This window comes from Equus asinus, chromosome 14, assembly GCF_041296235.1.
Source record: "Equus asinus isolate D_3611 breed Donkey chromosome 14, EquAss-T2T_v2, whole genome shotgun sequence".
Lineage (NCBI taxonomy): Eukaryota > Metazoa > Chordata > Mammalia > Perissodactyla > Equidae > Equus > Equus asinus.
The window spans coordinates 22,672,599-22,696,084 of NC_091803.1; the positions used below are offsets into that span (position 1 = coordinate 22,672,599).

The following is a 23,486-nucleotide window of genomic DNA, read 5'->3' on the forward strand; positions in this document are numbered from 1 at the left end:
TTGTCTACACGTTTTCATTTCAAAACACTAAAAAACACTTTGTTTGGAACATGGGCTATTTTTAGCTCATATATCCATAGTGCACATTCATTTCTCCCCATATTAGTGAAGCTTCCTTTCTGATTTGGTTGGAGCAGCACCATAGTAATAGGGTTATTTACTTAGCTGTAGTTTGTTGAAGCCACCTGGGTGTCTCTCTAATCCCTAAGGATTCTCTTCTAGCTGGCCTCCTGGGCCTACTGACTGTCTACGAGTCAGCTCCAGACCTGGCCCAAAGAGCCCAGATCCCATAGTCTTGATGAAAGGGGAAGAACATCCTTTCAGGTCTCCAGACTGAGAAGTCAGCACTTTGGCAGGCTAGAGACAAGTCAGGTCTTCATTGCCGTGTGCCCTTGCAAGACTCTTTAGGGAAAGAAGTAGAAGAGAAGGAGGCCCCATCTACAGGTCATCTCCTCCAGATACATCAAGGGAAAGCCTGGCCAAATCTTGGGAAAGACATAGGAACAGACAGTCTGGGGAATTCTGCAATCCTCTAGGCTGACAAGCATGAGGAGAACAGCCTGGGAGGAAAGCTGTGAGTGGGTCCTACCTCTCCAGTCCCTACCCTCTGCATAAGGTCTCTCTCCGCATTCCACTGCAGTGCTCCTAGCCAGCTTTATCTACCCCACTTCTGTGTTTCCACTAATGGTAATACACTCCTCTTGGTCACGTGGGAACCACCTTCTTTTAACGTCTCCAACTTGGAGCTTTAGTAGCAAGCACCTCACCAGCACCTAATGGATAGCCAACCGACTTCAAGAATGGGATACAAAACCAGTATCTCAAGGAACTGGGGTGAGGCAGTGCCCTGCTTCTCTGGTAACTGCCTTGCATCCTCTTTCATCCATGTATTTAAAGTGGAAGCAGCCATGTTCAGACCCTCTGACCCTCTTCCCCTGACCACTGTTGATTTGATCAGGGGTGGGTAGCAGTGAGCCTGTTCCTGAGGAATTTGGAATTGAGACCATACTGATTCCCAGTTATGGCTGGCTGCCAGATTGGCAGCTATTTGACCAAGATGATTTTCATATGGACAGAGAAGCCGGAGAGATGCAGACAGGCAGAGAGAAAGCAGCTTTCTTGGGTTTTCTATATTTCTCTATGTTCTCAGTCCAGCCACTCCTGAAGCCTCGGATTCTATGAGATACTTCCCCCTGACCCTTCCTGAATTCTTCCTAACATGTTTCTCTTTTTACTTAGAGAGCCCTACTGAACCTCTGTTACTTGCAACCAAAATGGTACCAGAAGGTGTGAAAGTGACCTGGGGCCAGAAGACGGGAAGTCAAGAAGACTCCTCTCTAACTTAAAATTTTGCCTACCCTGCCCACACCTGTCATAACCTCCTGGCCACCACCCAGAGTGCTTTGTGGTCTGAGGAAGCCCCTGATGCTCTGTAGGCTAGTCCCAATACCCAGGCTGTGCTTTATCGGAAAGAGGTTCTCAGCCAAGGTAATGAAGGACAGGAAGTCAGTGTATTCTGAGAGACCTCGCTGATGGAAACTGACGTGAGAACATGTTCCAGGTGGGCTGTGTTCCCTTCCCCTCCACATCCAACCCCTGGCACTGAGATTGTGACAGAGGAACTCCCTCCCATGGCCCCACCTGATCTCTCTTCTTTTTAGGTGTCTCTCTCTGCCCACTGCACAAACAAATCGTTGATAAATGGTGGGTATGTTCTCAAGGGAGGAGTACGCAAAAGTGTTACATGTTTGTGTGTGGGGGTGGGTGTGAATTTATGTGATGGGAACAAGCCAGAAGCCCTGCAAACCCTCAGCTTGGGGTCCAAAGAGATATTGCTCACCCCCAATGAGGAGCTGATGTCTTGGGAGAGGTGAATTCATTCCACTTGTGTCATTGCTGCCCCCAGAGACAGGTGAAAGTAGATTGCCTAATTCATGCTTGTCACAGCTCTGGCCCCAAAATTCTAAATCCCAAAGTCACAGGAACAAATGGGGGAATACTTTTTAACGTGGGAGTATGTTGAGCAAGAAGAGTCTTTCTGACTCCATCAGACTTCTTTGTCTGATTGCCATATGATATTTTCATATCCACTAAGATAGACAACCATCCTTTCCTTTTTAGTGTCAGGCACAGTTGTTATTTGCCATAGCCCTCATAGGACATTTCTGTGCCCCAGTCCTTCCCTCCTTCCCTCAACAAGCAGTCCCTTTCCCAGGGCAAGTGCCCAGGACTCTATCACTTGTCCTGACCAGGAATGTCACCATTGGATTAGACCTCCTGCTGGGGCTCCTCTCCTGAAAGAGGTGAGCTGGGTTGGGGAAGCCCAACTCGAGTTGTCTTCTAACCCTTGGCCAACCTCCCTGAGCAGAACCTTGTTCTGAGCCTGCCCATTAGCATACATCACTTCCAGCTTCATGTTGCCCTCCTCCAGACTTTTCCTCAGGTTTGATGAGGAGGGCTCACCCTGCAGGTCAGCATGACCTTGGCCAGGGATCTCGTCAGCTCCCACCTTTGATTTCCCAAACAATGAGTTGTGTTGGAGAAGGGTCTAGATAGGGTCTTATAGCATCCTGTGCTGGGCCCTGTGGTCTAGCCCTAAGCTCCTGGGAGAAACTGCTGAAAATCAGGAGCTATAGTCATCAGAAATATTTCCTCTTCCTTTTTCTCCCCGTAAGCCTAACCTGAAACTCACGGTGCCCACCATAAACACTTTCGACCAGCCCTGGGAGCTGTTGGCAGAGAGGGCAGGAGATCCCACACAGCCTTCGGGAGACCATTTCAGAACACAGTCATTTACAGGACTCACTACACACCAACACCACATAGATAAAAATTTCCTCCCATACAAAATCACCTAGAGCTGAAATTCCTCATGAGTTTTTACAGCCATGAATGTCTCTGAGGAAAAGAAAGAGAGTGGGATCAAACCCAGGGAAGCCTGTGGCTTGGAATGCATAGAAAGCTCCCCTGAACTGAGCGCCTCACCTATAAGCAGTAGAGGTAGGGTGCCTCAGTGGTTAGAATGTAAGTTTTGAATTCAGAGAGACGTGGGTAGGAGTCCTGGGTTTACCTTTGTCTGTGTGATCTGGAGCAAGTTGTTTTATAAACATTAAACAGCTTACTTTTCTCCTGTAAAAATGGGGTTAATAACACCTTTATGGGGTTATTGTGGGGATTAATTGAAATGATCTCTGCAAAGCTCTTGCTTCCATGCTGCCACATGGTATGAACTCTACGAATGATGTCTGTTGCTATTTTCCCCAACAACAAGCACCTCCACACACACACTTAATCAGTTCCTGATAGAGTCAGCTTCAAACCAATCCCCTCTTCCCATCCACACATCTCAGATATAATCAGTGGAAACCTGTCAGGCTCAAGATGTATAGTAAAATCTCTGCCCCAGCTAGGACACGCATCCTCTCGGGCCCCCTCCCAGGCATCCTGTCCATAGGGTCTCGTCTCCCCCCAGACACTTGGCAGCAAAGGCTCCCAGCCCCCTCACCACCCCCTACCTGAGGGCTGAAAATAATCAAGTCCTGAGCAAACACTTGAAAAAGCTCGTTTCTCCAGGGGGTTTTGGGGGAGAAGACTTGCCAAGTGGGGAAGTCGGGGGCCTGGCTCCTCGGTGGCTCCTCTCCCCCTCCAGGCGCTCCTCTGCCCCCTTTTTCCACATTCTCAGGCTTCCCCTCTCCGGGTTGCTCAGGCAGCCGCATCAGGGGTCCAGGGCGATGTTCTCAGAGAGATTTGTGAGCACATCAAGGGAACGTCAGCGGAGACACTGAGACTCTGCAAGGAGTTGACAGAAACTTACTGCCTGCACAGTGCTGGTTGATTATTTACCCAAAGTCCGTTGCCTAAATAATTCACACCCTCCCTTCTATGTTTAAACAGGACAATGGTAGAAACACAACCCTGGCACAAGAAATATAATTACAGTTGTGACAGATGTTTAGTTATTAATAAGGCCTCAATGTCACCAGAGGGTATTACTCAACAAACCAATAATGTGCCTGTGGAATCGACCTTAATATTTACAGGTACTTTTCCATTCCCCGCTCCTGTGGGCTTTGCTGTAGAGTAAGCTATGTGGAGAGAGCTATAGCAGCTAACGTGATTGAAACTTGCAAGAAAGCCCAGCACCTTGCCAGCATAATTTGTTTCCTTGCCATTGACATTAACAGAGCCACAGAAACAAAGTGGGGGGCAGAGTTAGAAATCGCTGCCTTATGCAGAGGACTCTTGAAAACCTCCTAAGCTTGTGACACTGCTCATGATCCCAGAGCAATGTCACCCTAACTTCCTTAAACAAAGCAAAGAGCATCTAAGACTAATGTCTCTTTACCACCTCCAGTCCAGACTGGCTTCCCACATGGACAGAGCCTCTGAGTTCGCTTTATATCACCATCTCTCTCCTTCTCCCCGACATATGGTTAATCCCTACTTGTCCTTTATGACTCGGCTCAGGTTAAGGCACCTGGCTGGGTTAGGGCATCCCTCATCTGTGCCTGGTTCTGTTGATGTCATCCTTGGTTTCTGTCTCTCTCTTCCCCAAACCCTGCATTGAGAAAAGCTTCAGGCAGGGAGTAATTCAGATGCACATTGTGTCATCTGGGCCCAGGTAGGGACGACTTTAAAATAATCGGTGTTCAATAAATACTTATTGAACTAATGTTTAATCAATATTGGTTCTCATTGGTTCCATATTGAAGTTAAAAATAATAATAATAAAAAGAATCTCAAGAGATGTGAGATTTAACTGGAGACAGTTTAGCTAGAAGAATCTTGGTGATGAAACAAAAAAGCCCTGGTCACCATGGATGGAGTCTTTGCCTGGGAAAGCTGGCCCGTGGGGGTGTCTGCACAGTGTAGCGGGCAGTGGCCTCTCCCAGTGACAGGCAGATGAGTCTCCATTCCTCACTGCTCAGCCCCTGTACCTCGCATCCTGGCAATAGGCTCCCTGCACTACTTGCAGCATCTTAATTCTGACAAGAGGTCCATTTCCATACCTGGGAAGTCTTCTCCTTTGGAAGCAAGCCCATAAGAGATGAGGCTCAGAAAATGACTTTAAGAAGTGTGAAGCCTTAAAGAGGTGTGTGTGAATGTTACGATTGTTGTAAATCAAGGTTGTGAATCTGTGCACGTGGAAGGCACTGAACGTCAGCCCCATCACAAGTCAAATGAGACAGGGTCAGCCCTATGCATAATGCACGTTGGGTACTAAAATGAATGAGTGACAGACACAAACTGACTGTGTGCTTTGTAACTTCCACCTTGACCAGAAACCCCCATAATCCAGGTCAGGGCTGGGCCGGGTGATGTCTGGGTGCTCCTGATCTATAAGATCTCTGGTTCTCTGAGGGTTGTGGCATGGAGCTGGGCCCTCCCGCACAGAGGCGCTCTGTCTCCTGTGGTTGGGCTGGAACCTACCAAAGGTTGGGACCACAGGGACGCCTTATAGAGAGAAAGCTTCCCAAAGCCAGAAGCCTTGTCTCACCAAACAACACAGGTATAAAACATCCATGCAATAGCACTTGTCTTCAGACACACACACACACACCAGCTCTGTACACACATACTCATACACATGCACCAGTGCTGTCACACACACGCTCACAGACCTGTCTGCAGACACTCACAGCCTGCGTGTGATCTCAGATTCAGATTTAGCCCCTATCTTCCTCAGACACACATACAAGGAGGACCCACCCCACAGCCACACAGCTGCACACACTATCCCTGTCAACATCAACACCCATATACGTCCTCACACACACACACACACACACACACAACTCACATGTTCACACACACTGCAGCACCCACTTACCCACACACGCTGCACACACACCTCTACTCTTTCTATCATTTCTAGTTATCACATTAAGTTAAAAAGGAAAAACATGTTTCCTGTGTCATTACAGTATAAATGCAAAAGAAAGTAACGTTTTATTTTCAGATATGCCTTTAGTTACCATGACAGTCCCAGCACCAGGAAAGCTATGATTGGGGGCAAACGCAGATTTCGGAAGAGTAATTAGCTCCCCAAATACAAGAACTTTCAAATACGTTGAGTCCTCTCCAGGCAGAGTGGACACCAGGGCAGAGGCACCCCAGTGCTAGTCTGGCTTCCAGGATGGTGACGGGAACTGCCAGGAGCTCTTGGCAAGGATGTCCAAGCCAAGGGCCACAATGGCTTCATAACCCAACCCACTAAATTACTTGGACCTTGCTTATAGCTCAACAGGAGCGTGGCATGGGAGGTGGCAGCTCCCCACAAGGCACAATTGCTCCTGATGCGCAGATGGCCTCTGGTGCCCTTCACTGTGGCATTCATGACATGCCAGAGAAACACACAGCTATGTGCTCAGCTTTGGCTCTCAGCCAAAGAAGGAGCTGACCCCTCCAGCCAAGAGCCATCTGTCCAGGAGGCTCTTCTCCAGGTCAGGGCTGACCTGACACACAGTGTGGGAAGCCAAGCTGCCCTCCACAATCTGAGACTGACAGTCCACGGCCAACGAATGAGGCCCCCTAAGCTGGCATCTGGATAGAAGATGGGCCTGCATCTCCCCATTTCACTAGGAGATTCCCAAAGTCAGAAGCCATGGTGCGTGCACCTCCCCAGTCCCCGGTGGCCCTATGTACCTTGGGACTCACCATACATACCTACTGAAAATGACTCCATCCCCAAATTAACTGGTCACCTCATTTTCTGAAGAGATTCCTAAAGGCAATTCATTTCAAGATTTCTCCTCTAAGTCTATTTTCCAGTTGGCTTTATTGTCATTATTTAAAAGGTCAGCCAGGAACTGGGTTTTGAGCCCAAGTCTTGAAGTTAGAGCTTTGGGCTAATTCCTGGACCCACATGAGTGTCCTCTTCAGCTTTTCATTTCAGCAAATAACCCACCCACTTCCTTCAGCACCTAAAATGTTCCTTGAGGACCGGCCACCCCGTGTGAGGCACTCTGGGCCACCCAAAAACAGATGCTACCTTCGTTCTGCCCTCAAGGTGCTCCATCGCCTCCATCACTTTTACCAACCCATAATATGCAGAGACTGAGGGAGTGACATGGTTAAGAACATGGCTAACGGAATCAGACCATGCAGTTCCAGCCCTGACTCTGCCACTCATAAGTGTGACCTTGGGCAAGTTACTTAACCTCTCTGTGCTTCAGTTCCCTCATCTGCAAAATGGGCCTGACAATAATAGCAACTACTTTTCAGGATTATTGTAAAATGCGTGGTACAGAGTAAGTGCTAGATGTGCTAGCTATCATTATCCATTCCTTCCCTTTGCACCTAACAGGCAGTGGCTGAGCACCCACTCTGCTCAGACGGGTGCTGGGCTGAACCCATAATGGGATGAGGGGAAGTGCGGAAGTGAATCCACCACAGGTATAGCCCCACAGAGCTCAGAATCAAGCTGGGGACACAGACACAGACTACAGAGGAGGCTGCTCCTGCTCCTTCAGTTCAGAGTCAGTTTGTCCCCGAGGGTGTTTGAGAGGGGAGGTTTTGATTCTCCCCTTCACGCGCACCAAGAATGTTCTTAAATGGATCAATGTACCTGCCTGTGAGGAAGGGAGACACATGGATACAATGGGGTGAACTGGTCAACCTCGTCATTCCAGCATCTGTGACTCTGAGCATCCAGTTGGGTGCACGGGTCGCAGGCATACTCAGTCCTTCACGGATTTTGGTCCCTTTTGGAGTGTCTAAAATTACAGTCACTGTGGGAGTTGGGTATGGCTGCAAACCTTATGTTTATGAACAGAGTGCACGAGCTTGCATTGTTTATTGGCATGAATAATTCATAAATATGATGTAGGTGGTTCTATTTAGTTTCTGGGAACCCCAAGGAACGGTGCTTCCCAGCACTCTAAGATCCAGCTCAAATGCTCACCAAGAAACACTCCCTCCTTTTGGATCACAGAGGGCATCAGGTGAGGGTCTTTTGTGTCTTGTGGCCTCTGCTACGTTTCACGGTTGTTGCCGGCCATGTTATAATCAGAACTGTATCCTCTGTAATGCTTGACAAGGGTTTTGCATGTGGGTCTTTTCTCTCAAAACCCTCCACATGTGTGTTATCAAATTTGATCCACAAGTAAAATTTATTTTTTTGCAGCTGAATATAATTCTGTGTTTTTGTTCATCACTTGTTTTTACTTACGATTTTTTAGCATATTTCAAGTGTACAGTACGTTATTACTAACTATAGTCATCATGCTGTACATTAGGTCTCCAGAATTTATTCATCTTACAACTGAAAGTTTGTACCCTCTGACTAACATCTCCCCTTTCCCCACCCTCACCCCCTCATAGCCATTATTCAGCTCTCTGTTACTATGAGTCTGACTTTTTTTTAGGTTCCATGTATAAGTGAGATCATGCGATATTTGTCATTCTGTGTGTGGCTTATTTCACTTAGCATAATGTCCTTCCAGTTCATCCATGTTGTCACAAATGGCTGGATTTCCTTCTTTTTCATGGCTGATTAATATTCCATTGTGTGTATAAACCATATTTTCTTTATCCATCTATTTGTCGATGGACACTTAGATTATTTCCATATCTTGGCTACTGTGAATAATGCTGCAACAAACATGGGGGTGCAGATATCTCTTCAAGATATTAACTTTAATTCCTTTGGATATATTCCCAGAAGTGGGATTGCTAGATCTTATGGTAATTCTATTTTTAATTTTTTGAGGAACCTCCATACTGTTTTCCACAGTGACTATACCAATTTACATTCCCAAGAATAGTGCACAAGGGTTCCCTGTAATATAATTCTTTTTTTTTAGTTTTATTTAACAATGTTAATGTTTACAATCTACCTGAAATCCCTGCAGCTAAACTAACAATGATAAACTTATGCAAACAAAATTTTGAAGACCACTAATTTAGAACATAGTCTTTCAAATGCTTTGACCACAGCTCACATAAGAAATACATTTTGCAATGTGATTCAGTATATACATTATATTATTTACCATTGAATAAAAGATTTATGAAACAATCTGCACTTTGTATTATATCGTTTTTTTAAAATGCCAGTAGTGGCACACTAAATTAGTTGACGATGTCAGCAATTTGAAAAACACTGATGCAGCACTGTTTTCAAAGGGCAGTGGTCTCAGTATTCAACCCTGGGCAGCAGATACATTTTTTTTTATTGAGGTCACATTGGTTTATAGCATTACATAAATTTCAGGTGTACATCACTATATTTCAACTTCCATATAGACTGCGTCATGTTCACCACCAAAAGTCTAGTTATTGTCTACCACCATACGCATGTACCCCTTTCACCCTCTCCCCAACACCTTCCCCTAACCACCAATCTGTTCCCCTTATCTGTGTTTGTTTTCTTATTTCTCTTCCACATATGAGTGAAGTCATATGGTAACTGGCTTTCTCTGTCTGACTTATTTTGCCTAGCATCCTCACGGTCCATCCATGTTGTCGCAAATGGCACAATTTCATCTTTTTTTATGGCTGAATGGTATTCTATTGTATGTATATATACCACATCTTCTTTATCCATTCATCTATTATGGGACTTAGGTTCCTTCCATGTCTTGGCTATCGTGAATAATGCTGCAATGAACATAGGGGTGCATATATCTTTTCCAATTAGTGTCTTCATGTTCTTTGGATAAATACCCAGAAGTGAATAACTGGATCATATGGTATTTCTACTTTTAACTTTTGGAGGAATCTCCATACTGTTATCCATAGTGGCTGCACCAGTTTGCACTCCCACCAGCATACGAGTTCCCTTCTCTCCACACCCTCTCCCACACTTGTTATTACTTGTCTTGTTAATTATAGCCATTCTGATGGGCATGAGGTGATATATCATTGTAGTTTTGATTTGCATTTCCCTAATAATTAGTGATGTTGAACATCTTTTCATGTGCCTGTTGGCCACCTGTGTATCTTCTTTGGAAAAATGTCTGTTCATATCCTCTGCCCATTTTTTTAAATTTAATTTTATTTTATTGAGGTCATAATAGTTTATAACATTGTAAAATTTCAGTTGTACATTATTGTTTGTCAGGCACCATATAAATATGCTCCTTCACCCTTTATGCCCACCCCTCAATCCTCTTCCCCTCTGGTAACCACTAAACTGTTGTCTTTGTCCATGTGTTAGTTTATCTTCCACACATGACTAAAATCATATGGTGTTTGTCTTTCTCTGTCTGGCTTATTTTGCTTGACATAATACCCTCCAGGTCCATTCATGTTGTTGGAAATGGGACGATTTTGTCTTTTTTATGGCTGAGTAGTATTCCATTGTATATATACCACATCTTCTTCATCCATTCATCAGTTGATGGGCACTTGGGTTGCTTCTACGTCTTGGCTATTGTGAATAATGCTGCAGTGAACATAGGGGTGCATAAGTCTCTGAATTGTTGATTTCAAGTTCTTTGGATAGATACCAGTAGTGGGATGGCTGGGTCATATGGTATTTCTATTTTTAATTTTTTGAGCAATCTCCATATTGTTTTCCACAGTGGCTGCACCAGTTTGGATTCCCACCAGCAGTGTATGAGGGTCCCCTTTTCTCCACACCTTCTCCAACATTTGTTATTTTTCATCTTGATGATTATAGCCATTCTAACAGGTATAAGATGATATCTTAGTGTAGTTTTGATTTGCATTTCCCTGATGATTAGTGATATTGAAGATCTTTTCATGTGCCTATTGACCATCTGTATGTTTTCTTGGAAAAATGTCTATTCAGATCCTCTGCCCATTTTTTTCTCTTTCTTTCTTTTTTTTTTTTTTTTTGGTGAGGAAGATTGGCCCTGAGCTAACATCTGTTGCAATTCTTCCTCTTTTTGTTTAAGGAAGAATGTGTCTGAGCTAATATCTCTGGCAATTTTCCTCTATTTTATATGTAGGATGCCACCACAGCATGGCCTAATGAGCAGTGCATAGGTCCATGCCCAGGATCTGAACCTGAAAACCCTGGCCTTCCAAAGTGGAGCACATAAACTTAATCACAACACCACCTGGCAGGCCCCCTCTGCCCATTTTTTGATTGGGTTGTTTCTTTTGTTGTTGTTGAGTTGTATGAGTTCCTCATAGATTTTGGAGATTAACCCCTTGTCAGATATATGACTTGAAAATATTTTCTCCCAGTTAGTGGGTTGTCTTTTCGTTTTGTTCCTGGTTTCCTTTGCCTTGAAGAAGCTCTTTAGTCTGAAAAAGTCCCACTTGTTTATTCTTTCTTTTGTTTCCCTTGTCTGAATAGACATGGTATTGGAAAACATCCTTCTAAGACCAATGTCAAAGAGTGTACTGCCTATATTTTCTTCTACGAGTTTCGTGGTTTCAGGTCTTACCTTTAAGTCTTTAATCCTTTTTGAATTAATTTTTGTGTATGGAAAAAGATAATAGTCTACTTTTATTCTTTTGCATGTAGCTGTCCAGTTTTACCAACAGCTTTTATTCAAGAGACTTTCCTTTCTGTATTGTATGTTCTTAGCCCCTTTGTTGAAGATTGGCTGTCTGTAGATGTGCGGTTTTACTTCTGGGCTTTCAGTTCTGTTCCATTGATCCATGTGTCTGTTTTTGTACCAATACCATGCTGTTTTGACTAGCTTTGTAGTGTATACACTTTGTATCGTGTTTTGAAATCAGGGATTGTGATGCCCCCAGTTTTGTTCTTTTTTCTCAGGATTGCTTTAGCTATTCAGGGTCTTTTGTTGCCTCATATGAATTTTAGAATTCTTTGTTCTATTTCCATGAAGAATGTCATTGGGATTCTGATTGGGATTACGTTGAATCTGTAGATTGCTTTAGATAGTATGGAATATTAACTATATTTATTCTTCCAATCCATGCACATGGAATATCTTTCCATTTCTTTATGTCATCATGATTTCTTTCAATAATGTCTTATACTTTTCATTGTAAAGGTCTTTCACCTCCCTGGTTAAATTTATTCCTAGATAATTTATTCTTTTTTTGCAATTGTAAATGGGATTGTATTCTCTTTCTGTTAGTTCGTTATTAGAGTATAGAAATGCAACTGATTTTCATAAGTTGATTTTTTACCTTGAAACTTTGCTGTAGTTGTTGATTATTATTTTTTTTTTTAAAGATTTTATTTTTCTCCTTTTTCTCCCCAAAGCCCCCCGGTACATAGTTGTATATTTCGTTGTGGGTCCTTCTAGTTGTGGCATGTGGGACGCTGCCTCAGCGTGGTCTGATGAGCAGTGCCATGTCCGCGCCCAGGATTCAAACCAACGAAACACTGGGCCTCCTGCAGCGGAGCGCGCGAACTTAACCACTCGGCCACGGGGCCAGCCCCAGTTGTTGATTATTTTTAATAGTTTTCTTAAGGATTCTTTAGGGTTTTCTGTATAAAATCGTGTCGTCTGCAAACAGTGAGAGTTCACTTCTTCATTGCCTATTTGGATTCCTTTTCTTTCTTTCTTTCTTTTTTTTGAGGAATATTAGCCCTGAGCTAACTACTGCCAGTCCTCCTTTTTGCTGAGGAAGCCTGGCCCTGAGCTAACATCCATGCCCATCTTCCTCTACTTTATATGTGGGACGCCTACCACAGCATGGCGTGCCAAGCAGTGCCATGTCTGCATCCAGGATCCGAACCGGCGAACCCTGGGCCTCCAAAGCAGAACATGCAAACTTAACCACTGCACCACCAGGCCGGCCCCTTTTATTTATTTTTCTTGCTTAATTTCTCTGGCCAAAACCTCCAGTACTATGTTGAATAAGAGTGGTCGTCTTGTTCCTGATCTCAGAGGGATAGCTTTCAGTTTTTCCCCATTGATTATGATGCTGGTTGTGCGTTTGTCATATATGGTCTTTATTATGTTGACGTATTTTCCTTCTTCTCCATTTATTGAGAGTTTTTATCATAAATAGATGTTGGATCTTGTCAAATTGCTTTCTCTGCATCTATTGAGATGATCATGTGGTTTTTATTCCTCATTTTGTGAATGTGCCATATCACATTGATTGATTTGCAGATGTTGAGCCATCCCTGCGTCCCTGGTATAAATCCCACTTGATTGTGGTCTATGATCTTTTTAATGTATTGCTGTATTCAGTTTGCCAAAATTTTGTTGAGGATTTTTGCGTCTATGTTCACCAGCAATATTGGCCTGTAATTTCCCTTCCTTGTTGTCCTTATCTGGCTTTAGGATCAGGGTGACCTTAGCCTTGTAAAATGTGTTATGAAGTGTTCTGTCTTCCTCACTTTTTGGAATAGTGTGAGTAGGATAGGTACTAAATCTTCTTTGAATGTTTGATAGAATTCTCCAGGGAAGCCATCTGGTCCTGGACTTTTATTTTTTGGAAGGTTTGTGATTACTGTTCCAATCTCTTTACTTGTGATTAGTCTATTCAGAGTCTCTATTTCTTCTTGATTCAGTTTTGGGAAGTTGTAAGAGTCTAAGAATTTATCTGTTTCTTCTAGATTGTCCAATTTGTTGACATATAGTTTTTCATAGTATTCCATAATAATCTTTTGTATTTCTGTAGTATCCATTGTAATTTCTCCTCTTTCATTTCTAATTTGATTTATTTGAACCTTATCTCTTTTTTCCTTAATGAGTCTGGCTAAGGGTTTGTCAGTTTTGTTTATCTTCTCAAGGAGCCAGCTCTCCATTTCATTGATCCTTTCTACTTTTGTTTGTTTGTTCGTTTTGTTTCAATTTCATTTATTTCTGCTCTAGTTTTTATTATTTCCCTCTTTCTGCTGACTTAAGGCTTTGTTCTTCTTTTTCTAATTCTGTTAAATGTAGTTTAAGATTGTTATTTGAGATTTTTCTTGTTTGTTAAGGTGGGGCTGTATTGCTATGAATTTCCCTCTTAGGACCAATTTTGCTGCATCCCATATGAGTTGGTATGGTGTATTTTCATTTTCATTAGTCTCCAGCCATTGTATGATGTCTCCTTTAATTTCTTCAATGATCCATTGATTGTTCAGCAGCATGTTGTTTAGTCTCCACATATTTGTGAGTTTCTCAGATTTTTCTTGTAGCTGATTTCTAGTTTCATAGCATTATGTTCAGAAAAGATGTTTGATATGATTTCAATATTCTTAAATTTTATTGATGCTTGCCTTGTTTCCCAACATATGGTCTATCCTTGAGAATGTTCCATGTACACTGGAGAAGAATGTGTATTCTGCTGTTTTTTGATGGACTGCTCTGTATATATCTATTAAGCCCATCTGCTCTAGCTTTTCATTTAATTCCACTATCTCCTTGTTGACTTTCTGTCTGAATGATCTATCCATTGATGGAAGTAGGGTGTTAAGGTCCCCTACTATTATTGTGTTATTTTTGATATCTCATTTTAGGTTTGTTAGTAGTTGCTTTATGTACTTTGATGCTCCTGTATTGGTTGCATATATAAGTGTAATGTTTTCTTTGTGGAGTGTCCCTTTTATCATTATATACTGCCCTGCTTTGTGTCTCATTACTTGTTTTATCTTGAAGTCTACTTTGTCTGACATAAGTATGGCAACACCTGCATTCTTTCATTTGACATTAGCTTGGAGTATCATGTTCCATCCCTTCACTCTGAGCCTGTGTTTATCTTTGGAGCTAAGTCTGTTTCCTGGAGGCAGCATATTATCGGGTCTTGTTTTTTAATTCATCCTGCCACTCTGTGTCTTTTGATTGGAGAATTCAATCCATTTACATTTAGATGATTATTGATATATGAGGGTTTAACACTGCCATTTTATCACTTGTTTTCCGGTAGTTCTCTGTTCCCCTTGTCTCTCATCCCTCATATTTCAGACTACCAGTTCAGTTTGGTAGTTCTCTATGATGGTTTTCCCTTTCTTTACCATTTGTTTTTGTGTTATGATTATTTGCTTAGTGGCTACTATGAGGTTTGCATAACAGATCTCATAGATGAGATAGTCCATTTTCTGATAGCCTCTTATTTCCTCAGACTAAGCTGATTCCATGCTTTTCCTCTTCCCTTTCTAAGTTGTTGTCACAACTTATTTCATCTTGTGTTTTGAGTTTTTGGTTAAAAAGATGAGATAATATTTATTTTTAACGTTTTCCATCCCTTTATTTTTTACGTTATAATTAAGTGTTTGCTAACCTGTTCTGATAGAGAGATGCAATTTTCTGATTTTGTCTGCCTATTTATCTCCTTTCTCAAGGCTTTGTAAACTCTATCTTTTTTTTCAGGTATGAGGGCCTTCTTTATCATTTCTTATAGGTGGTTCTTGTGGTGACAAATTCCCTTAACTTTTATTTATCTGGAAAAGTTTTTATTTCTCCATGATATCTGAAGGATATTTTCGCTGGATAGAGTATTATTGGCTGAAAGTTTCTGTCTTGTAGAATTTTGAATATATCATTCTACTCTCTCTTAGCCTGAAGGTTTCTGCTGAGAAACTCACTGAAAGCCTTATAGGGGTTCCTTTGCAGGTTATTTTCTTCTGCCTTGATATTTTTTCTTTGTCATTGACTTTTGCCAGCTTTATTACTCTATGCCTTGATAAAGGTCTTTCTACATTGACATAATTAGGAGTTCCATTTTCTTTTTTGGGAAGTTCTGAACAAGCTTTCTGCTCCATTCTCCTTCTCTTCTCCCTATGGAATACCTATAATCCTTATGTTGCATTTCCTAATTGAGTAGGATACTTCTCAGAATTTCTTCATTTCTTTTTAGTCTTAGTTCTCTCTCCTCCTCCATCTGAATCATTTCTACAGTTCTGTCCTCCAGACTGCTAATTCTATTCTCCATAACATAAGCTCTGTTATTCAGGGAGTCTAGATTTTTCTTTATATCATTCATTGTATTTTTCATCTCCAACACTTCTGATTGGTCTTCTTTACAGTTTCAATCTCTTTTATGAAGAATTCTCCATGTTCATTAATTTTGTTACTGATTTCATTGAACTGTCTATCTGTATTTTCCTGTAACTTGTTGAGTTTTTTTATGATAGCTATTTTGAATTCTCTGTCATTTAGATTATAAATTTCTGTGCCTTCAGGATTGATTTCTGGCTGCTTGTCATTTTCCTTATGATCTTGAGTATTAATATATTTCTTCATACTGTTTGATGGCATGGATTTATGCCTTCACATAGTGATAGTATCTGGTCACAGCTTTTACCTGTTGCTACTGGGTGGGGGTCAAGAGCTGTGTATTCTGAGGTAGCCACAATCCCTGGCATCTGTGCCTGTCCTTAGAATCCATGCTGACAGGTTGCATCTGTGATTTCCAGTTTGCTCACTCATGGCGGATGCTTTTCTAACCTATGTGTGGTTGCTCTGGATGACTGGCTGTGCTGGAGCACCAAGTGGAGGGGGGCTGCTTTCTTTCCCTTGCATCATCCCACAGGCATTCTCACTCTTCCCTCACTATCTGGTCTCCTAGGGTGCTGGCTTGATGAAGACATCCCCATAATAGTTTAGCCACCTCTATGTGGGGTTTTCCCATGGGCTGTGAGGGTATTTGGAGAGCAAAGCTGTACCCATGGAGAGCTGCCCCTCTCCCCTCTTTTCTCAGTGCCATGCATGGTCCTATGACCTGGGTCACTGCTTTTCAGGAGGGAGAGGAGATCCCCTACTTCCTCCCACTTCCTCTGGGGGTCTAACACCTCCACCTTCAGATATATGGCTGCATGTGTCTCTCAGACATCTTTTGTGTTGTGTGAATGTCCTCTGCTTGTTTATGAATATCCTTTTCATTGTATCTTAGCAGGGAGTGTCTAAGGGAAGAGCCCACTCTGCCATGAGGCTGATGTCACCTTTCTCCAGTATAAATTTTTACTGTACTTTCAGAGGTGAAAGATCCAACCTGGACCTAGAGAAAAGCCAAAGAAACTCAAATGGCCATAATCTGCCCTCCCTGATTCATTTCCTGACAGCTTCCCCCTCTGCCCATTTCTTGGGCAGGTTTTTTTGTTGTTGTTGTTCTTGTTGACTTGTGTGAGTTCTTTATATACTTTGGATATTAATCCTTTACTGGATATATGATTTGCAAATATTTTCTCCATGTTAGTGGGTTGTCTTTTAGTTTTGTTGATTTCCTTTGCTGTGCAAAACCTTTTTAGTTTGATGTAGTTTCATTTATTTATTTTTTGCTTTTGTTTCCCTTGCATGAAGAGACACGATATTCAAAAAGATACTGCTGCTAAGAGCAATGTCAAAGAGTGTGCTGCCTATGTTTTCTTCTAGTTTTACAATTTCAGGTCTTACATGTAAATCTTTAATCTATTTTGAGTTAATTTTTTTGTATGGTGTAAGATGATGGTCTATTTTCATTCTATTGCATGTGGCTGTCCAGTTTTCCCAACACCATTTATTGAAGAGACTCTCCTTTCTCCATTGTATGCTCTTGGCACTTTTGTCAAAAATTAGCTGTCCAGGGGCTGGCCCAGTGGCACAGCAGTTAAGTGCTCATGTTCTGCTTTGGCGGCCCAGGGTTCACCGGTTCAGATACCAGGTGTGGACATGGCACCACTTGGCACGCCATGCTGTGGTAGGCATCCCACATATAAAGTAGAGGAAGATGGGCATGGATGTTAGCTCAGGGCCAGGCTTCCTCAGCAAAAAGAGGAGGATTGGCAGCAGCTAGCTCAGGGCTAATCTTCCTCAAAGAAAAAAAATAAGTAAGAAAAGAAAAAAACTATAAAAAGAAATTAGCTGTCCATAAATGTTTGGGTTTATTTCTGGGCTCTCAATTCTGTTCCATTGATCTGTGTGTCTGTTTTTCAGCCAGTACTATGCTGTTTTGATTACTATAGCTTTGCATGGACAAATCTGTAATATGGACATTTTAACTATGTTAATTCTTCCAATCCATGAGCACAAAATATCTTTTCATTTCTTTACATCTTCTTCAATTTCTCTCAGTAATGTCTTTTAGTTTTCAGTATACAGGTCTTTAACCTCCTTGGTTAAATTTATTCTGAGATATTTTGTTCTTTTTGTTGTGATTGTAAATGGGATTGTATTCTTGATTTCTCTTTCTGCTAGTTCATTGTTAGTGTATAGAAATGTGATGGATTTTTATATGTTAACTTTATATCTTACAACTTTATTGTATTCATTTATCATTTATAAAAGCTTTTTGTGGAATCCTTAGGGTTTTCTACATATAAAATCATGTCATCTGCAAATAGTAACAGTTCACTTCTTCCTTTCCAATTTGGATACTTTTAATTTCTTTTCCTTGCCTAATTACTCTAGCTAGAACTTCCAATACTATGTTGAATAAGAGTGGTGAGAGTGGGCATCCTTGTCATGTTCATATTCTTAGAGGAATAGCTTTCAGTTTTTCCCCACTAAGTATGATGTTGGCTGTGGGTTTGTCATACGTGGTCTTTATTGTGTCGAGGTACTTTCCTTCTATATCCATTTTATTGAAAGGTTTTTGTTTTTTTTTGTCATAAATAGATGTTGGATCTTGTTGAATGGCTTTTTCTGCAACTATTGAGATGACCTGTGATTTTTATTCTTCATTTTGTTAATGTGGTGTATCACATTGATTGATTTGCAGATGTTGAACCATTCCTGCATCCCTAGAATATCCTCCTTCATCATGGTGTTTGATCCTTTTAATGTATTGTATTTGTTTCACTAACATTTTGTTGAGGACCTTTGTGTCTATGTTCATCAGTGATACTGGCCTGTAATTTTCTTTTTCTGTGTTATTCTTGTCTAGTTTTGGCATCAGGGTAATGCTTGCCTTGTGAAATTAGTTAGGAAGCATCCTACCCTCATGAGTTTTTTGGAAGAGTTTGAGAAGGATAGGTATTAAATCTTCTTTGAGTAGTAGAATTCACCAGAGGAGCCATCTGGCCCTGGACTTTTGTTCTGGGAGAGGTTTTTGATTACTATTTCAATCTTTTTACTTGTGATTGGTCTATTCAGATTCTCTAGTCTCTATTTCTTTTTTATTTCATTGTGGAAGGTTGTATGATTCTAGGAATTTATCCATTTCTTCTAGGTTATCCAATTTGTTGGCATATAGCTTTTCAGAGTATTCTCTTATAATCTTTCATATTTCTGTGGTATCCCTTGTAATTTCTCCCCTTTCACTTCTGATTTTATTTACTTGAGACTTCTCTCTTTTTTCCGTAGTAAGTCTAGTTGGCGGTTTGTCTATTTTATCTTTCCAAAAGAATTGGCTTTAGTTTCATTGATCCTTTCTATTATCTTTTTTGTCTCTATTTCATTTATTTCTTCTCTGACTTTTATTATTTCCTTCCTTCTACTGACGTTGGGCTTCATTTGTTCTTTTTTTCAAGTTCTTTAAGGTATAGTGTTAGATTGTTTTGCTGTATCCCGTAAGTTTTGGTATGTTGTGTTTTCATTTTCATTTGTCTCCAGGTATTTTTTTTATTTCTCTTTTGATTTCTTCACTGATCCAATAGTTGTTCAGTGGCATGTTGTTTAGTCTTTATATATTTGTGACTTTTCCAGCTTTCTTCTTGTAGTTGATTTCTAGTTTCATACTATTGTGATCAGGAAAGATGCTTGATGTGATTTCAATATTCTTAAATTTATTGAGGATTCTTTTGTTTCCCAACATATTGCCTATCTCTGAGGATCTTCCAGATGCACTTGAGAAGAATGGGCATTCCACTGGTTTTGGGTGGAATGTGCTCTATATATCTATTAAGTCCAGCTGGTCTAGTGTTTCATTTAAGACCAATGTTTCCTTGTTGACTTTCTGTCTGGATGATATATCCAATGATGTAAATGGAGTGTTAAAAATTTCCTGTTATTATTCTGTTGTCACTTTCTCTCTTAAGTTTGTTAATAATAGCTTTATATACTTTGGTGCTCCTATGTTAGGTGCATATATATTAATAAGTGTTATGTCTTCTTGGTGGAATATCCCTTTTATCATTATACATCTTTGCTTATCTTTGTCTCTTGTTATCTTTTCTGGTTTGAAGTCTATTTTGTATGATATAAGTATGACTATACCCACTTTCTTGGTTGCAGTTTTCTTGGAGTATCATCTTCCATCCCTTCACTCTGAGCTTATGTTTGTATTTAGATCTGAGATGGATCTCCTGGAGGCAGCATATTGTTGGGGTTTGTTTTTTAATCTATCCAGTCACTCTGTGTGTTTTGATTGGTGAAGTCAATCCATTTACATTTAGAGTGGTTATCAGTATACAAGGGCTTAATACAGACATTTTATCTTTTTTTTTTCTGGTCACGCTACGTTTCCATTGTTTCCTTTTCCTTGTATTTCTGTCCACCATTTCAGTTTGGTGGTTTTCTGTGTCATCTTTCCAGTTTCCTCTTTTTTTTTTATGTTTTCTGACTCTGCTCTGATTTTTTGTTTTGTGGTTACCATGAGGTTTTTTTTTTTTTTTTTAAAGATTTTATTTTTTTCCTTTTTCTCCCCAAAGCCCTCCGGTACATAGTTGTGTATTCTTCGTTGTGGGTCCTTCTAGTTGTGGCATGTGGGACGCTGCCTCAGCGTGGTTTGATGAGCAGTGCCATGTCCGCGCCCAGGATTCGAACTAACGAAACACTGGGCCGCCTGCAGCGGAGCGCGCGAACTTAACCACTCGGCCACGGGGCCAGCCCCCTGGTTACCATGAGTTTTGTATAAAGGAGCTCATAGATGAGATAGTCCATTTTCTATTGATACCATCTCATCTCCATTAGCCTATGTAGGTCCTGTCTACTTCTTCTTCCCTGTCTATGTTTTTGTTGTCACAAATTATCCATTTTTGTTTCATGAGTTTGTTACCAAATTGAAGTGATTATAGTTATTTTTGATGCTGTCTTTCCCTTTAGCCTTTATATTATAATTAATTTCTGATATAGAGCTGCAATTTCCTGATTCTATTTATCACCTTGCTCAAACTTTGTATACCTTTGCCTCCTTCTTTCAAGTAGGAGAGCTCCTTTAAACATTTCTTATAAGCCAAGTCTAGTGGCAGTAAACTCCCTCAGCTTTGGTTTGTGTGGGAAAGCCTTTATTTCTCTTTCATATCTGCAGGATAACTTTGATGGATAGAGTATTCTTGGCTGACAGGTTTTGTCTTTAAATATTTTGAATATATCATTCCATTCTCTACTGTTCTGTAGAGTTTCTGCTGAGAAATTCACTGATAACCTAATGGGAGTTCCTTTGTAAGTTATTTTCTTCTCTCTGGCCACCCTTAAAATTCTTTCTTTGTTGTTGACTTTTGATAGTTTTAATATAATGTACCTTGAATAATGTCTTTTTATATTGAGATAATTAGGAGTTCTATCAATTTCATGTATTTGTATATCAAGTTCCTTTCCCAGGTTTGGGAAGGTCTCAGCTATTATTTCTTCAAATAAGCTCTCTGTTGCCTTCTCCTTCTCTTCTCCTTCTGGGGTACCCGTTATCCTTATTTTGCTTTTCCTAATTGAATCAGGTATTTCTCATAGAATCTCTTCATTTTAAAAAAATCTTAGTTCTCTCTCCTCTTCCACCTGGGTCATTTCTAGATTTTTATCTTGAAGGTCACTAATTCTCTCTTCCACATGGTCTGCTCTATCTCAAATTTTTTTTTTTTTTTGGAGGAAGATTAGCCCTGAGCTAACATCTGCTGCCAATCCTCCTCTTTTTGCTGAGGAAGACTGGCCTTGAGCTAACATCCCTGCCCATCCTCCTCTACTTTATATGTGGGACGCCTGCCACAGCATGGTTTGCCAAGCAGTGCCACATCCACACTCAGGATCCGAACTGGTGAACCCCAGGCCCCAAAGCGGAATGTGCACATTTAACTGCTGTGCCACTGGGCCAGCCCCTCAAATGCTTTATTTTTCATCTCATTAATTGTGTTCTGCACTTCCAGAATTTCTATTTTTTTAAGAGTTTTGTCTTCAATCTCTTTGTTGAAGTACTCCTTCTGTTCATTAGTTTTATTCCTGAGCTCATGGAACTCTCTTTCTGAATTTTCTTCTAATTCATTGAGTTTCTTCATGACAGATATTTTGAATTCTCTGTCAATCAGATGGCTATGTTCTGTGACTTCAAGTTTGGCTTTGGAGAGTGGTCATTTTCTTTCTGTTCTGCCATGTTACTGTAGTTTTTCATGGTGCATGATGAACTGTTCCTCTGCCAGGCATTTGTGGTAGTAAACACCTTATTTATTTGGGTAAGGCTTTGATTATTTTTATTCTGAGCCACTTCTAGTTGTATTTGAGAGCCTGCACTTTCCACCCTCCACTGCCTCTGCCAGAGGCCTTGTCCCTCCTTGTGCTGCTTGTGCCTCTGAGGTTGCTGATGCCTTGCTACTTATGATGTTGCTGCAGTCACAAGTATCACCACTGGGGTCACCAGGCTGAAAGCCCCTCTGCTGCTTCCAGGGTTACCTCAGTCTCATGTTCCCCCACTGGCTCTGTGTAGGCTCTGCACAGGCTCAGTACTGATGCCATGTGCACCACCTGCTTTACTGCTTCTCAGTTATCTGGAGGTACTGTCAGCACTGCTGCCAGGGATGCTGGGTTCATGGGTGTCACTGCTGCCACAGGGGCCTTGGGTCTTGTATTCAGCCCTCACTGGTGATAGGGCTGGTGTCAGGGGTGCTGTCACTGGGGGCTGGGTCATAGGACTGCTGAGGCTCCTGAAGCCTCAGTTTGCAGTTTCCCCCTGCCGCTGCTGGGGGAAGGGGTAGGCTGAGCTGTGAGTGCCACTGCTGCTCCTACAGCCCCTGGTCTCCAGTGCTAGTGCACACTTTGAAACCTCAGGTCAGGGCACCACTGCCACTACCAGGGGAATCCACAGTTTGGATGTAGCCCACGTTACTGGGAGGACCAGTGTTGGAGTCACCACCACTAGGGGAGCAGAAGGGGGCTGCCCCCCTACTTCCACTGTCTCCCAAAGGTCTATTTCACCCTGCTTCAGATGAATAGATGTATGGATCTCTCAGACATTTTGGTGTGCTATGCAGGGAGTCTTTTGTTGGTCAATGGATGCTCTACTGGTTGTAACTAGAGTGGAAAGACAAAGGGAGCAACTCACTCCACCATGATGCTGACATCACCCCTTAATATAATTATTTTGAAGGTAGCTTTCAGACAGAATGTTGACTGAAATGGGTCTCGCCACATGCTGTTTGGTGGGGTACAACTTGCTGAGAGCAAGAAGTCGGAGGTGTACTGTGAGGTCCAGCCAGCCCCAAAGTTCAGTCCTGCATTTACCAGAACATGTGAGCACTGGAGCTTCTTCTGTAGAAGAGAGGTTGTCAAAAACGTAAATACACTCTTCAAAGTGCTGACGAGCAACAAAGTCTGACCACTGTACTTGTGTGTACTGACTCTGAGACGCTGCTATACCGAAAAGGTCATTGTTCACTGTCATTTTAGATATTTTAATACTAAGAAGTATTCAAAAGCACCAATAAAAGAGAAAAAATAAACTGCTCCTCTAGCATGTAGGAAATATCCATTGAATTCCTGAAAAATGCAAAAGCACATGCTAAATGGTGTATTAAACATGACATAAAAATCAAAGTTCAT

General features: G+C 41.5%; 1 protein-coding gene across 8 annotated transcripts in view; it reads right to left on the reverse strand.

Moving 5' to 3' along the window:
• Positions 1–23,486, reverse strand: part of CALN1 (calneuron 1) — a 524,370-nt gene that overhangs the window by 461,379 nt on the left and 39,505 nt on the right. For 3 of the 8 annotated variants that reach the window (XM_070484485.1, XM_070484479.1, XM_070484478.1), the window contains one exon: positions 3,598–3,789. The exons of 3 other annotated variants lie outside the window; for them this stretch is intronic. In XM_070484485.1, the coding sequence (XP_070340586.1) occupies positions 3,598–3,716 (119 nt within the window). In that variant the 5' untranslated portion in view covers positions 3,717–3,789. Of the gene's footprint in view, positions 1–3,515; positions 3,790–23,486 lie in introns of all 8 variants that reach the window. 2 more of the 8 variants (XM_070484480.1, XM_070484481.1) reach the window with 1 other exon arrangement.